Genomic DNA, 16,629 nt, shown 5'->3' with positions numbered 1-16,629 from the left:
ACACTCTGGCGCAAATCAAGCGTGAACTAGACACGGAGTGTACACATGATGTACTGTGAATGCACTCCTCCTCCATTTCCAGCTGCAAACAAAAAAAAAAATCCATGCGTCAATCACACACTCGCTGAATTTCTGCTGTGTTCTGTTTTCCTGTTTGCACTGCATCAATCACTCTCACCTCATATCTCGCTCTGTGTGTGTGTATGCGTGTGTGTGAATGCCAGGCGCACATTTGAGAGGAAGAGGTTAGACTAGTGACCCAGCTGTCACTTTCCCTTACCTCCCTAAGGGTTATTATGCTGTGCTGTTCTCCAATCCAGGTGCTGCTTTTGAGTGACAGGCTAATTTGGAGGTGTTGCTACATTGAAACACACATACGCACCCACATCTGGAACTGTGGGATTTAGTAATATTGTAGATGGTACTGTTTGTCTTTGAAAGCAATTACATTGAGATTAGTCTTTCATTTTTGTGATTATATAATTACTTTTGGCTGCTGCTGAGCTCTGATTGCTGTGGTAGTACTTTTGTTACTTCGAATACAACAACTACAGTACTGCTCACCCTTTCTGGCACTCTTTTAATTTACAGACTATCTTGAGAGGAAAAAAATGGAATTTACAAATTGATATAAACAAGAAGTTTTAATTGGAGTCCGAAGTAATTTTCACTTGATTCGTGTTTTTTTTCAGAAGATATTCCAAATTATGTATTTTGACTGTACTTGTACATAATTCTTACTAGGCACAAAACAAGTACATAATTTATGCACATGGACTGGTAACACTTTAGTCAATTTTTTTCCCTTCTCATGACAGTGTCATATCATAATTATGATTGTCTAATGACAGTCTTATGGCGCCACTGTCAAATAACGTGTTACCAAATACCATAAATAGCAATTCATGAAACAACTGGAACGGTAACTGAAGAAATAATTAGCACAGAACATGAATTTTGATTTTTATTTACATCTGCAGTGCTGCAATGCATGCTAGGAGGCATGTTGGACAACAACAGTGTTGACAAGCAGGTGGCAGCAGAGATTGATTGTCTCCCCCAAGGGAGCAGTGATGGCCAAATGAAGCTTCTTGAAGCAATCAAGCTTTGTAGCCATGGTGGTTCATTTGGTCTTATGACAGTCGTAGTCAAATATTTGCCACTGTCAAATAAAGTGTCACCGGTTAATATATTTTGGTGTACATATCACATAATACAGTGAGGACAGCTGCGGTTTATAGTCCAGTGCGGCTTATCTATGAACAAATGCCGTTTTCGTGCCAAATTTGGTGGGTGGCGGCTTATAGTGCGAAAATTAGGGTAACTTTTAACTTGATACTGAAACAGTACTTTATTTAAGCCTGGGGGGATTTTTGTACAATTTTTGTAACTAAATTTTTATATAACATTTTTGTAACAATTTTCTGTGGGGGGGTTGTGCATCAATCAACAACTGGAACAGTAACTGAAGAAATAATTAGCACAGAACATGAATTTTCATTGTTATTTACATCTGTAGTGCTGCAATGCATGCTAGGAAGCATATAGGACAACAACAGTGTTGACAGCAGGTGGTAGCAGAGGTTGACTGTCTCCCAGAAGGGAACAGTGATGGCCAAATGAAGCTTCTTGGAGCAATCAAGCTTTGCAGCCAATTAGTTTAAAGCTTCATGGTGGTTCATTTGGTCTTTTGACAGTCGTATGATGCCGCTGTCAAATAAGGTGTTACCGGTTAATATCTTTTGGTGTAAATATCCCGTAATACAGTGGGGACAGCTGCTGCTTATAGTCAAGTGCGACTTATCTTAGAACAAATGCCGTCCAGTGCCGTATACACATTGGACCACTGTTTCTGACCATGACTAATTGTTGGTACTATAATTGCCCCATCCAACAAAACAAACAAATGATTATATGTAAAAATACAGCGAGGAAAAAAAAAATGTTACAAGTTGCGGCTTCACTGTAGGGCTGCCGCAAGCTACGACTGACTGACCAATTGATCAAGAAATTTAACTATTTTGTCTAATTCCGATTCCTCTTCTTTAAGCTTCTTAACAATAAATATTAGGGATGTCCCGATCCGCTCATGTGATGGAAAATCGGGCCAATCGCGTAATTTTTCAGAGGATCGGAATCAAGTGAAATGGACCGGGTATTTAATTAAAAAATATATATACGTTTTCTTGCTTCATGCTCGTACAGCCTCTCACCTTCCCTCCCGCTAGCTAAGCAGTGTGGACAAACTTGTTTTTTTTCTTGGTCAGCAGTGAAGCTGTTTGGTACTTAAAGTTAACGATGATTAACAGGTTTGTAGCTTTGATCTAGGGAGAGAAGACTCGGTAGCTCTACGATCAACGGCACAAACCTGTCAATCATCGTTAACTTCAAGTACCAAACAGCTTCACTACACACCAGTCTGTGGCAACTCATTCCAGTAATACCCCTTTCCCACTGGCCAAAAACTCATGTCAACCCACTAACAATCGGCTTTTGGTGGCAGTGGGAAAGGTGCAGCGACCCACCTCGACCCGTGTCAATAAGACCCACCAAGCGACCCGCGTTAAAATCACCTCGGCTCTGATCGTCATGCAGTGTGAAAGCAAAACCCTGGGTCAACAGTCAACACCCTAATCTACGTGGTGACGTAGGCTCTTACGTGTTGCGTCATAACAACGTGCCAGTCACCTCGCATTTAACACGCCCCACAACCGTAGTTACGTCAATGCTCATATCAAAGCTAGTACAGTAGAAGAAGAAGGAGCCAGTAGCGCACCAAACCACATTGCCTACGTTGCCTCAGCACAAGCAGAGTGTTGATCCTTTGCTGCATTTCGACCATTTTGAGGGCAGTAAAAAGCATGAAAACAGAGAACACAAACGGAAAGGAGGCTTCCATGTTGCTCTGCATTGTTTACTTCCTTGAACTGAATGAATTCGGTCGCACTTGTCGACGCGCATCTTAGCGTGGTGACGTCACGTAACCTTACGTACGGCTGAGGAGGGGTGGGGGGTTAGACGGGTGAAAAGAAAAAAAAAAGACACGGCTTTTTTTTTTGTCAATGGGAAAGGTGCCAAATGCCAATTGCTAGTGGGTTGCATCGGCTTGGAAAAAATGCGCTTTGACCCCATAGTTTCAGTGGGAAAGGGGCACAAGAGGCTGTTCTTGGCAGCATGAGTGCCAAAGCATGAGTGAATTTGAGTGGACTCACGCAATGCAGCATTTAATAAAGACAAGCCATTCTTATTTAAAAATAATTCACATTATGAAGGCAGCACGGTGGGAAAGTGGTTAGCACATCCACCTCACATGTTTTGGAAAGCAATGATACAGTTATATACACTGCTGGCACCCCTGCAATTCTGTCAGATAATGCTCAATTTCTCCCAGATAATGATTGCAATTACAAATGCTTTGGTAGTAACATCTTCATTTGTTTTGCTTGCAGTGAAAAAACACAAAAGAGAATGGAAAAAAAATCAAATCATTATCATTTTACACAAAACTCGAAAAATGGGCCAGACAAAAGTATTGGCACCCTTTGAAAAATCATGTGATGCCTCTGTAATTTGTATAATTAACAGCACCTGTTACTTACCTGTGGCTCACAACAGGTGGTGGCTAGGCATGTGCCGGTATGAGATTTTGACGGTACGATAACCGTAAGCAAAAATACCGCGGTTTCACGGTATCACGGTATTGCAATTATAGCTCCAAAATTTTGAGATGTAATTTTTTTTTTTTTTTTTTTTTTTTTTAAACCAACTTTTTTCCATTGAAAAAAAATTTTTTTTTTCAGAACATATTTGCAAATTGGAACATGAATATAATGTGAAAATAAATTAATGTGAAAATAAATAAATTAACAGAAAATAACAAATATTTTATATAAAATTAAAATAAATAGAACCTAGACTATACCCACAGCCACAGCTCAAGTTGCTCAATAATAGAGCAAGAACAAAATAATTGCTATAAAAAAGTAAAAACACTTCAAAATAAAATTAAAAATATATACTGTATGACTTTTTTTGAGGGGGAGAAGCTGAAGTTCCGCCATTTTCAGCCACTGTGTCAACTCTCTTCTACATGATGTCATGCCTTTGTGTTAAAGAGAACAAAGAATACATAAGTTAATAAGTTAGTTAAAAATGTATAAGTTAGTTTTATAAGTTAGTTAAAATGTAAATATTGTTGAGGAAAGGTTTCATCTAAAACAAAAAGTGAGGAGTGAGACCTCCTTTCGCAATTAGCGATCTTTGACGCGATCCTTTTTTTTTTTTTTTTCTCCCCCCCTTCATTCAAGCTTGTTTCTCACTCAGGGGCTGTGAGACACAAAAACGTCGACGAAGCTGCTCTCCCAGCTTAGCCTAGGCTAACATTCGTCTTTGTAAGTTTTAGTTAGTTTGTATATTGAATTTGAAAGGAAAATGTATCTTTTGTTTTTGGCGACCTTTTTCATGGTGCTACTGCTATCCTGTTGAACCTACTCACATGTGGAAAAATACAATTGTATAACATTTTCAATGTATTCATTTGTATATTTCACCACGATTGGAGAGCTCAGTAAATTGAAGAAAAGTACGCCTTGTGTTTCGAGGGTTTGTTTTTGGGTTTGCTTGCTGTTTAGCAGAATAGCGTCACTGACACTCACGGCAACAAATGGGAAGGGTGAGCGCTGTCGCACCAAGCCACTTCGGCTGCATTTTGGCACATGAAAAATAGCGAATACCGTACTAAGGTATGACGGAAAATTTTAGTGGTTTTGAAACCGCGACGTTTTCACACCACGGTAAACCGTGAAACCGGTAACCGGCACATGTCTAGTGGTGGCAATAACTAAATCACACTTGCAGCCAATTAAAATGGATTAAAGTTGACTCAACCTCTGTCCTGTGTTCCTGTGTGTACCACATTGAGCATGGAGAGAAGAAAGAGGACCAAAGAACTATCTAAGGACTTGAGAAGCAAAATTGTGGGAAAGCATGGGCAATCTGAAGGCTACAAGTCCATCTCCAAAGACCTTAATTTTCCTGTGTCTAACGTGCGCAGTGTCATCAATAAGTGTAAAGCCCATGGCACTGTGGCTAACCTCCCTATATGTAGAAAAGAAAAATTGACGAGAGATTTAACCGAAAGATTGTGCGGATGGTGGATAGAGTGCCTCGACTAACATCCAAACAAGTTCTAGCTGTCCTGCAGTCCGAGGGTACAACAGTGTCAATGTGTACTATCCGTCGGCGTCTGAATGAAAAGGGACTCTATGGTAGGATACCCAAGAAGACCCCACTTCTGATCCAGAGACATATAAAAGCCAGGCTGGAGTTAGCCAAAACTTACCTGAAGAAAGCCAAAAACGTTTTGGAAGAATGTTCTCTGGTCAGATGAGACAAAAGTAGAGCTTTTTGGCAAAAGGCTTCAACATAGATTTTACAGGGGGGAAAATGAGGCCTTCAAAGAAAAGAACATGGTCCCCACAGTCAAACATGGCAAAGGTTCCCTGATGTTTTGGGGTTGCTTTGCTACCTCTGGCACTGGACTGCTTGACCGTGTGCATGGCATTATGAAGTCTGAAGACTACCTACAAAGTTTTGCAGCACAATGTAGGGCCTAGGGTGAGAAAGCTGTGTCTCCCTCAGAGGTCATGGGTCTTCCAGCAGGGCAATGACCCAAAAAACACTTCAAAATGCACTAAAAAATGGTTTTGAGAAAAAGCACTGGAGACTTCTAAAGTGGCCAGCAATGAGTCCAGACCTGAATCCCATAGAACACCTATGGAGAGATCTGCAAATGGCAGTTTGGAGAAGGCGCCCTTCAAATCTCAGAGACCTGGAGCAGTTGGCCAAAGAAGAATAGTCTAAAATTCCAGCAGAGCATTGTAAGAAACTCACTGATGGATACCGGAAGTGGTTGTTCGCAGTTATTTTGTGTAAATATTGTGCTACCAAGTAGTAGGCTGAGGGTGCCACCAAAGGCTGTGCTACCAAGTAGTAGGCTGAGGGTGCCAATACTTTTGTCTGGCCCATTTTTGGAGTTTTCTGTAAAATTATAATGATTTATTCATTTATTTTTATTCTCTTTTTTGTTTTTTCATTGCAAGCAAAATAAATGAAGGTATTACTACCAAAGCGTTTGTAATTGCAATCATTTTCTGGGAGAAATTGAGCATTATCTGACAGAATTGCAGGGGTCCCATTACTTTTGGCCAGCACTGTAGTTATGTCGTAGTCATACTCACAACTTTTAACAGTGCATTTTGTTACAATCTCCATTTACAGCAAAAATGTTAAGCCCAGTGTGATACAACATAAATAACAGACGATTTTATACAAGTTGATTCATAATCACAGATTATTTTTGTGATTAAATTGCAAGATAATCGTTCATGGCAGCCCTAATCCACTGTATATAGAGTACAATATATAGATACTGTAGATACATTACGGAAATTAAAACAAAAGTACCATTTTGTTTGTGTACTGGACTTCATCCCGTTGTACAGCTGCTTCTACAAAGTGAATGTCACTTTTTCTGAATGGCCGTCAAAGGTATTCTCTGCTTCCATTGGCCGTCACCTCCATCTCTGGGCTCGATGTTAAGAACAATTATAATTGGTCCCCTCTGGTGATGGGGACTGCACTCTCGCCACTCTCCTCGTGAGTCATGTCGAGGATGGTTACCACGGAAACGAATACTCGATCCCGCGGGTTAATCTATATCTGCTTGGAAAAGTTCAGGGAGATTTTTTTTTTCCTTTAACAAATTGGCTGCCATTGACAGCGATAGACGTCCAACTCATTTTCACTGCAAGGTTACCCTCAGTGTTTTATAAGCCTGGCGGGAGTTTAAATGGATTGGACGTCTATCGCCGTCAATGGCAGTGAATACGCGGAATATGTAGGTCGAGGCAGCCCACGCGCATCCCAAATGCAATCCTCAGTATCCCCGAGTGACGAGTGCATGCACGCACGCCTAATAAAGTAGAAAAGCCTGGACTCGATAAACATGAATGAGCGTGGCGATTAGCGTGAACAGCTCTGAAATCTTTCACAACATCACCCAGTCGCAGCAGGGGAGCCGCTTCTGCACGTCATCCTCGCACGCAAACACATCAATGCAGCCACGCAGGCACGGACGTAAAGACCGACCTGTGACGTGTAGCCTGTCGCCGCTGACCTCGATCTTGAGGAAGAGGCGACCTCGGCGCTCCGTGTGGTCCGTCCCGCACAGGCTGGGCACGTTGACAACGCACTGCTTGTGTACGTTCATGTCGCAAGCTGGAAAAGGGGAACGAATGGCGAAATAGAGCTGTGATTACAGTGGATTCAAAACTATTAGTATGGCAAAATAACTTCTATTATTTCCATAAAAACATGGAGACATTGGCTTGCATACATACTAGTAAATGAGGTGAGTTTGAATAATTGAGTTCTGCACACCAGTGTTGTTTTCGTCAACGATGAACGACAACAAAAATATTTCATCAACGAAAATTTTTTTTAATGACGACCTCGAGACGACAATGAGCTAAAAACGTGTTTTGGGAGACTAAAACATAACGAGACGAATACCAGTTTTCGTCTGACGAGATAAGAACGAGATGAAAATGCGTGTGTGACATTTTATGTGCAGTTAGCCTACATTATAGCAGTGTCTGGTTGTGTTACTCGTGACGTGCTGCACACTCCCCTCCTTCCCGAATTACCAGTGTGTCGTCTCCAGTGTCCATGCAGACTTGCACACACGGTAAGATTTGTTTTCTTGGCCAGAGAGTATATGCAATGTTGCTTTAGCCTTTAAAGGCCTGTGCTGAGTGATCATGACACACTAATTGTAACTCGTACCATTAGCATAGCATTCACGTTTGCATTAGGCTAATGCTAACAGCGAGCGTCCTCTTACACTTTGGGACAACTTTTTCTTACATACAGTTCGTGGCGTCCATGTAGTTATAATTAATTGAAAATAATGTACTGTTTTCCTTCTGAGTGTCTATTATCACAGTTGGTGTTGTCCTTGTAGATAGACGCTGCAATATGTGCTTATCTGTCAATGTTCATTCAAAATAGTTGGAAACCTTAATTTATTTATTTTTGGAGTAATTTTTTTTACTTTTACACACAATTTTTTTTTTTTTTGTGAACTTAGACTAAAACTAGAAGAAATTAGTCTTGAGTTTTCGTCAACAAAAACTAGATGAAGACAAACAAATTTTGAGATGACTTTTGATGAATTTTATCATTTTTGAAATTACATTAAAAAAATAAATTAAAAAAAATTTTTTTTTTTAAATAATTGATAAAAAAATGAGAATACTCATAAATAAGGAGAATCAATTGTGTTTAAAATTATTCAGCCCCCACAGTGGATAAGTGTTTTTGCAAATTTGACATTCATTTTTCATCTTGTTTAGAATCATATCAAATAATGACATGTCAAATAGACAAATACAACTGAAATAACAAATATATTTTTGGGAATATTCCAATTAATGGCCTTTCTGTGATTACCTCATTGACTCAGTGATGCTGTGGGGTTGTTTTGCTTCTTCAGGTACAGGGAATCTTCAGCGTGTGCAAGGTATTATGAATTCAGTTCAATACCAGGAGATCTTGGATGCAAATGTCATGCAGTCATTGACAAAGCTGGGGCTTAGGTGAGGTTGGACCTTCCAACAGTACAATGATCCTAAGCATACCTCAAAATCTACCACATCTTGGTTGCAAAAGAAGTGCTGGAAGACTCTGGAGTGTCCATCGCAATCACAGACTTAATCTAATTGAAAATCTCTAGTGGTACTTGAAGAAGGCATTTGCAGCACACAAGCCCAAAAATGTTAATGAACTGGAGGCCTTCGCCCATGAGGAATGGGCAAAGATACCTGTGGATCACTGCAAGAAACGTGTGTCAAGCTATGCTTCACGTCTACAGGATGTTATTGTTGCAAAGAATGTTGTACTAAGTACTAAGTTATACAGCCACTGAGTTCTATCTCCTTTTTCTCATTCTACCTACCACTTATCTTACTTTATTTCTATTTTCCAATGTTAATATCTAATTGTTTAATCTCTTCATCACTAGTCACCCGGTGTCCAGGGGAGGGGCTATTTTTCAGCTGCAGCCTCCTGACTGTCCGGACCCCAAGCTGGATGGACGTCCTCGTTGCTACCCCCATCTCGTCTGGCTAGATGGACCTCTTCTTGTTCCTTTACTCCACTGCATCTTTACGGACTGTAACTTCGCCTGCTAATTCCAATTAGTGGTCCTGGGGCTTGCTGTCCATCCGTCCTGGGAGTGGATCTCTCCTGACTGTGGTACATATTTAAATGTTCAGATATTAAGATTTGACTGAGGAAAAATAACATGCTTTTTCTCTCAAATATATTGTTATAATCATTTGTTTTGGATGTACTGTAATTATTTTCTGTATAAAAATTAATTTGGTGTTCAAAAAGTGTTTTTTCAAACTTGAGTCTTGAAAAAGAGGGGGTCGTCTTATAATCAGGACCACCTTATATTCGGGCCAATACGGTATTTTTTTTCATATCGACACCTAAGTATCACCTAAGCAATTTCCGCCCCAGATGTTTCAGGAAACACAAAAAGATATTTACAAACAATTTGAAAATTTTTTTTGTACAAAAAATGACTTAGCCAATTATTTTAACAGGGTGACGATGTATTTTTTAAAAAAATTAAAATTGTATACAGTGAAACTTAAGGACTCACAAAGTTTCAGACAAGGCCATAGTTAAGTAACTGGCTGCCATTAATGGCGCCATTTTGACAATGGTTTGGACATTTAACGGCGTCAATGGCAGTGAATGAGTCCAACTCTCAAAATAGTCCCTTTTGAAAATAATACAGAATAATAATAAGTAATAAAATAATGAGTTACAGATGAAATGATTCCCCAAAAAATGCACAGGAAGCTCGTTTGTACAGAAACACTTGTCCAAGTCTCTCAATTACTTCCACTGACAAACCAGGCTAAACTTGTGTAGAGCGTATAAAACTAAGTAGTCAAGAGGACACTGACGAGAGGCGGGCGGAAGGAGAAACTGGCAATGGTGAAGGCCTCCCCCGTGCCAATTTGTTCTGCCTTGCTCCCATTACCATCTGTGATCAGGCCTCGGAAACAGAGACCCGCAGATGGATGGAGCGCGTAAGTGGAAGAGATAGCGAGAGAAGGTGACGGATGGAGATGACTTGGGAAGATGTGGGGGACCGAGATATGTGATGACGGAAAAGGTGGGAAAAGGAGAATCCCAGCAGGCATCCATTTTCTATTCGGTAAATTCCCCGTTTTAGCTACAGTGATATGAAAAAGAATCTGAACTTTTTGGAATTTCTCACATATCTGCATTAAATTCCCATCAAATGTGATCTAATCTTTGTCAAAATCACACAGACGAAAACAAAGTGCCAGCTTTAACGAAAACCACCCAAACATAATTACCGTTAGGTTTTCACATTTTAATGAGGATAGTATGCAAGCAATGACAGAAGGGGGGAAAAAAAGTAAGTGAACCATCACATTTAATATTTTGTGCCCCCCAACCCCCTTTGTCAGCAATAACTTCAACCAGATGCTTCCTGTAGCTGCAGATCAGTCTGGCACATCGATCAGGAGGCCCATTCTTCTCTACAAAACTGCTGTATTTCAGTCAGATTCCTGGGATGTCTGGCATGAATCGCTGTCTTTAGGGTCATGCCACAACATCTCAATGGGGTTCAAGTCTGGACTTGGACTTGGCCACTCCAGAATGTATGTTTCATTGAAACCATTCTGAAATGGATTTACTTTTGTATTTTGGATCATTGACATGTTGCACTATCCATCCTCTTTTTAGCTTCAGCTGTCTGACATACCGCCTCGGGTTTTCCTGCAAAGCATCCAGATAAAATTTTGAATTCATTCTTCCATTAATGATTGCAAGTTGTTCAGGCCCTGAGGTAGCAAAAACAGCCCCAAATCATGATGCTCCCTCCACCATGCTTCACAGTGGGGATGAGGTGTTGATGTTGGTGAGCTGTTCCGCTTTTTCCTCCACACGTGACGTTGTGTGTTACTCCCAAACAATTCAGCTTTGGTTTAATCAGTCAATGAAATATTTCTCCAAAACTTCTGTGGAGGGTCAAAAGTGCCTTTTTGCGAACATTTAACGAGCAACAATGTTTTTTTAGACAGCAGTGACTTCCTCCATGGACTCCTCCCATGAACACCAATATTGGCCATTGTTTTACATATAGTTGATGCGTGCACAGAGATATCGGACTGTGGCAGTGATTTCTGTAAGTCTTTAACAGAGACTCTAGGGTTCTTTTTTTTTACCTCTCTGAGTATTCTGCGCGGAACTCTTGGCGTCATCTTTGGTGGATGGCCACTCCTTGGGAGAAAAGCACCAGTGCCAAACTCTCTCCATTTGTAGACAACTTCTCTGACTGCCGATTGATGAACATCCAGACTTTTAGAGATGGTTTTGTATCCTTTCCCAGCTTTATACAAATCAACAATCCTTGTCTTCAGACAGCTCTTTTCACCGAGCCATGATGCACATCAGACAATGCTTCTCATCAAGACATTTCCTACCAGATGTGTGTTTTATAGTGGGCAGGTCAGCTTTAAACCACTCATTAGTGATTGGGCACACACCTGACTTAAAATGGTTGGTAAAATTTGGTTTCAACTGCTCTTTAAGTCTCCTGAGGCAGATGGTTCATTTACTTATTTTCCCCCTTGTGTCAATGTTTGCATGCAATCCTCATTAAAATATGAAAACCTATAAATTCTTAGTTGGTTTTAGTTAAAGAAGACGCTGCATTTTCATCTGTGTGATTTTGAAAAAGATCAGATCACATTTGATGGTGAATTTATGCAGAAATGTGAGACATTCAAAAAGGTTCGGATACTTTTTCATACCACTGTATATCATTGGCTTTCATTATAATTGTCATTCTTTTATGAACTTGATTTTTATGTTGTATTTTAACTAGAGGTGAGAGTTCAATGCATTAAATATGATTACTAATTACAAAACTTTTAAGAAGTTAAAAATATGAACATATTTTAATTGCAGGTTGTTTTCCAAAAATGGAACCTTTGTCTGTGCACAATTTTCTGCTACACCGACAAACTTGAAATAAGCTAGGCTAAAGGCTACCGAAGTAGAGATTAAACAAAGATCAAATAAGCACATTTCATGTAAAATACATACTGTACTTTCATTAGAAAAAATGGTAAAAAAACATAGGTTTGTGCATATATGCCCAATATGTGCAATATATATATATATATATATATATATATATATATATATATATATATATATATATATATATGTGCAATTCTTTAGATAATTTTACCATTTAATTTTTGCTAAATGTTATTCAACAAGGGAAGACAGATGTTTTCATTCTTCTTTTGCCCATTTGAATATTGGTCTGTCCCAAAAAAAGAAAGAAAGAAAAGTCAGAAGATGTCACTTCTTTGAAAGTCACACACGCTTATCCTCACAAGTGTCGAGGGCTGAAAAAGAAGGGAAAAAGGGCCGACCTGATCCAGAAGTAGCTTTTTTATCGACACCTTTTTCTTGTATACATTGCCTTACACCACTGACAATGACATTCTCCTGTTTCAAAAAGCTATCCTTTACCACCATATGCCCTGTCTTTCTTATATTTTATATCCTCTGGTTGTCTTACGTCTCTGACCGTTCTTGGGGGTAATTTATATTGCTATTTTTGTGTAGCGATCGCAAATGCTACTCAGTGACAGCCAACGAACACTTTTATCTTTTTCATTAATAACAAATCTTTGTTTATTTACACTTCCCCCTTACAAAGGTTGTTTCATTACAACAGAAAAGGTAAAGCTGTTAAATCTAGAGCCTACCTGTAGGCATGAACAGGCTTATAAAAAAGACCAAGGCCAAACATGACTAATTCATTCAAATATCCTTTTTTTAGAAAAATAAGCCTACATGACTGTTGTGATATATAAATTAAGGCTGTCAAAATTATCGCGTTAACGGGTTGGTAATTAAATTTTTTAATTAATCACGTTAAAATATTTGACGCAATTAACGCACATGCCCCGCTCAGATTAAAATGACAGCAGTGTAATGTCCGCTTGTTACTTGTTTTTTGTTGTTTGGCGCCCTTTGCTGGCGCTTGGGTCCAAATAATTTTATGGGTTTGGGGAGTGCGGATGGTGTAATGACATCAACAATGGCGAGCTACTAGTTTATTTTTTGATTGAAAATTTTACAAATTTTAATAAAACGAAAACATTAAGAGGGGTTTTAATATAAAAATTCTATAACTTGTACTAACATTTATCTTTTAAGAACTACAGGTTTTTCTATCCATGGATCGCTTTAACAGAATGTTAATAATGTTAATGCCATCTTGTTGATTTATTGTTATAATAAACAAATACAGTACGTGTGTACCGTATGTTGAATGTATATATCCGTCTTGTGTCTTGTATCTTTCCATTCCAACAATAATTTACAGAAAAATATGGCATATTTTATAGATGGTTTGAATTGCGATTAATTACGATTAATTAATTTTTAAGCTGTAATTAACTCGATTAAAAATTTTAATCGTTTGACAGCCCTAATATAAATGTCAGTCAAAGCAGTACTACCACCTACAAGTAACTAGGTAGGAGGCCATATAATATACTGTATATACTCTATACATATATATATATATCTACACACAACAAAATCTTGATTCCCAGTTCTCAACAATTAAATAAAAAAGATTGTTCATAAATATTACAAATGATATGTGAGTCAACGTACGGCAAAATGCCACGCTAAAAAGTAAGAATATCAAAAAGGCTAACCTCTTCGGGGCAGGCAATGGATCAGCATTGTCATCTGTAGTACCATGGCCCCCAACAAAATTTTTACTGCTTACCTCGCTGAAGTTAAACTGGTCTTTTGGACGTCTGCACAAGTTGATCCATTGTTCATTTTTTTTTCCCCTCTGAGTTTTTGGCTTTGGGAAACGTATGAAGAAAACATCCTTCATATGTGGACGGTCGTAATGTCTAGAGTCGTTTCTACAAGTTCCCTAGCAGCAGTGTTTAATCGACATGTTCTTTTTTGAGAGATTACTGGCAGAAAACAAGCAGTTCTAGCACGGGTTGTATGCGAGGGTGCTTCTATGTTGACCCCTTTCCAGTTTACGATGGTGACGTCACGTGGCCTTGCGGTCTAAAAATAGCATTCGTGCGGTACGCTATTGCAGGCCACAAGGAGACAAACAACCATTCCTGCGCACTCTCATGCCTAGTGCCAATTTAGAGTGTTCGATCAGCCTATCATGTTTTTTGGGATGTGGGGGAAACCGGAGTACCTGGAGAAAACCCAAGCAGGCACGGGGGAGAACAAATCAAAGAACTGTGAGACGGACGTGCTAACCATTCTGCCACCGTGCCGCCTTAAGGGAATTTAATTAATTCAAAATAATGTACTGTTTTCCTGCTGAGCGTGTATTATCATCACGAAGATGGTGATGTCCATGTAGACTCTACAATTATATGCTCGTTTGTCAATGTTCATTCGAAATTGTTGGAAACCTTTTATTTATCTATTTATCTATTTATTTATTTATTCATGAAATAAAACTTTTGAAGTTTGCAAACGAAAACATTTTTGAGTACCGTATTTTTCGGACTATAAGTCGCACGTGAGTATAAGTCGCACCAGCCATAAAATGCCAAACAAAGAGGAAAAAAACACACTAGTATATAAATCATACCGGAGTACAAGTCGCATTTTTGGGGGAAATTTACTTGATAAAATCCAACACATAGAACAGATATGTCATCTTGAAAGGCAATTTAAAGTAAAAATACAATAGAGAACAACATGCTGAATAAGTGTACAGTATTATAACGATACATGACGCATGAACAACAAAATGTGAATGTACTGTCCTCACCAGGACGCTACGGCTCGGTCCTGGCTATACAGCGAGTTAAACTCCCAAATGACGATGCTGGACGTCCGTATAATTTGCTGAATTTATTTTGGCCGTCGTTATGACACCATCATTTGAAGAGTGAAACTAAAAATAAGAAATAATTCAAATCCATTTCGTCCTCGATACCAAATAGGTTCGCATCAATGTAAATAAATGATAATTAGCTGCTATTACAGCAATGAGAGAAACGGTTAACATGCGCTCGTTAGCATTAGCACATCGTTCAAACAACCAAACAACTGGCTCTAAGTGTCCGATCGCGGGTGGAAAACACACAACAACAGAAAAGATGATACACACAGGCGCTGCCTCTGTAGAGATATTTTACAAGCATAAACAATGAACGTCGGGTCGCAGCCATGTTTCTCTCTCTCTCTCTCTCTCTCTGTCTCTCTCTCACCCACTCGCTCAGACGCTGCGTAGTTGTCCGCCTTCTTCTGGCGTGTGAGCACTCTTCTTCGCGTAAACAAGTGCGAGTGCCCCCCTACTTGGGGGTGAAAGCGCCACAAACTAAAAGCATGCATTTCAATATAAAAAAGTCAATAATACAATTGAACACACATTGCCAAAGGCAGAACGCGAACGTGGCCATAGCTATTGACTCATTCACCCCCAGCCAATTTCACCAGAGCAAGGCCCTTCACTCCCAGCCGTTTTCCTGGATTTTGACTGATTTTGCAAGGCCTACAGAAAATTCTGTTCTATTGCTATATTAACATGGAACCCACCCAAAAGAAAGATTGGACTCTCTTCTTTCAGCAGAAAAAAAGTAAGTTCATATCTTTTTCCATTCTTTAGAAATCAGCATTAGAAAATAGCTTAGTTTGAGCAATTTTCCCATTTCTGATGAAAAAACGGAGAAAATGAGCTTTTTGCAAACACATACATTTCAAATAGAACTGATTTTAACAAAGCTATTTTTTGCATTAGTTACATCCCAAACATCTGAATAATGTTTTCCTTTTACAAAATACCAAGAACAACCAGAAAAATAGAGCTTTTGATAGCAAAGTAACAATTTATATACACATGACTACTGAGAGATGATGCTTTGTCGCCGAGATGATGCCATTGTCGCCACGTCAGCCGTGTAAACTTTTCCCTCAACGTTGTCTGTCTCACAAAGATGGATTATTTTTGCGTCTCTGCGGAGTCTGCTCGGCGAGCCGCTGCACTGGGGGTCCCACTCGTTTTGCTCAGTCTTCCAGCGCCTGGCCTCCAGGGCGTCCTCTCGGTTGTTTTGTTCGGTCGGAGCGCCGCCTGGCATCATGCCCCCAGCGCTCTGACCGTGCTACCCGGCCGTTCATTGCTGTTGAATCGGGTTGCCGGTCTTACAAAATGTGCTACTGCCCTCCAGTGGCCAGTTTTATTGCTTTAAAATGGGTTTGGAGCCTTGTTTTTTGTTTCTCAGATAGATCACAAGTTTTAGATGTTTCTTGAAAAAAAAACAAAAAAAAACGCAAAAGACGTATAAATATGTTTTTGGGACAATGAAGCATTTAAAAATAGAACGCATTTATACGTTTCTGGGAACAAATAACTATGCTATTTATTCAAATAACTATGCATAAAGAACATCCTAACAAGTTTACCAAACCATCAGTGTCACTCCAAAAAACGTGAAA

General features: G+C 39.4%; 1 protein-coding gene across 6 annotated transcripts in view; it reads right to left on the bottom strand.

Annotated features, from left to right (window-relative positions):
- prkcab (protein kinase C, alpha, b) overlaps positions 1–16,629 on the bottom strand; it is a 256,689-nt gene that overhangs the window by 54,433 nt on the left and 185,627 nt on the right. For all 6 annotated transcript variants that reach the window (XM_057817538.1, XM_057817540.1, XM_057817542.1 and 3 more), the window contains one exon: positions 7,150–7,278. In XM_057817538.1, coding sequence (XP_057673521.1) covers positions 7,150–7,278 — 129 coding nt within the window. The remainder of the gene's footprint in view (positions 1–7,149; positions 7,279–16,629) is intronic.

This window comes from Corythoichthys intestinalis, chromosome 16, assembly GCF_030265065.1.
Source record: "Corythoichthys intestinalis isolate RoL2023-P3 chromosome 16, ASM3026506v1, whole genome shotgun sequence".
Lineage (NCBI taxonomy): Eukaryota > Metazoa > Chordata > Actinopteri > Syngnathiformes > Syngnathidae > Corythoichthys > Corythoichthys intestinalis.
This window is presented reverse-complemented; position numbering and strand designations above follow the sequence as displayed.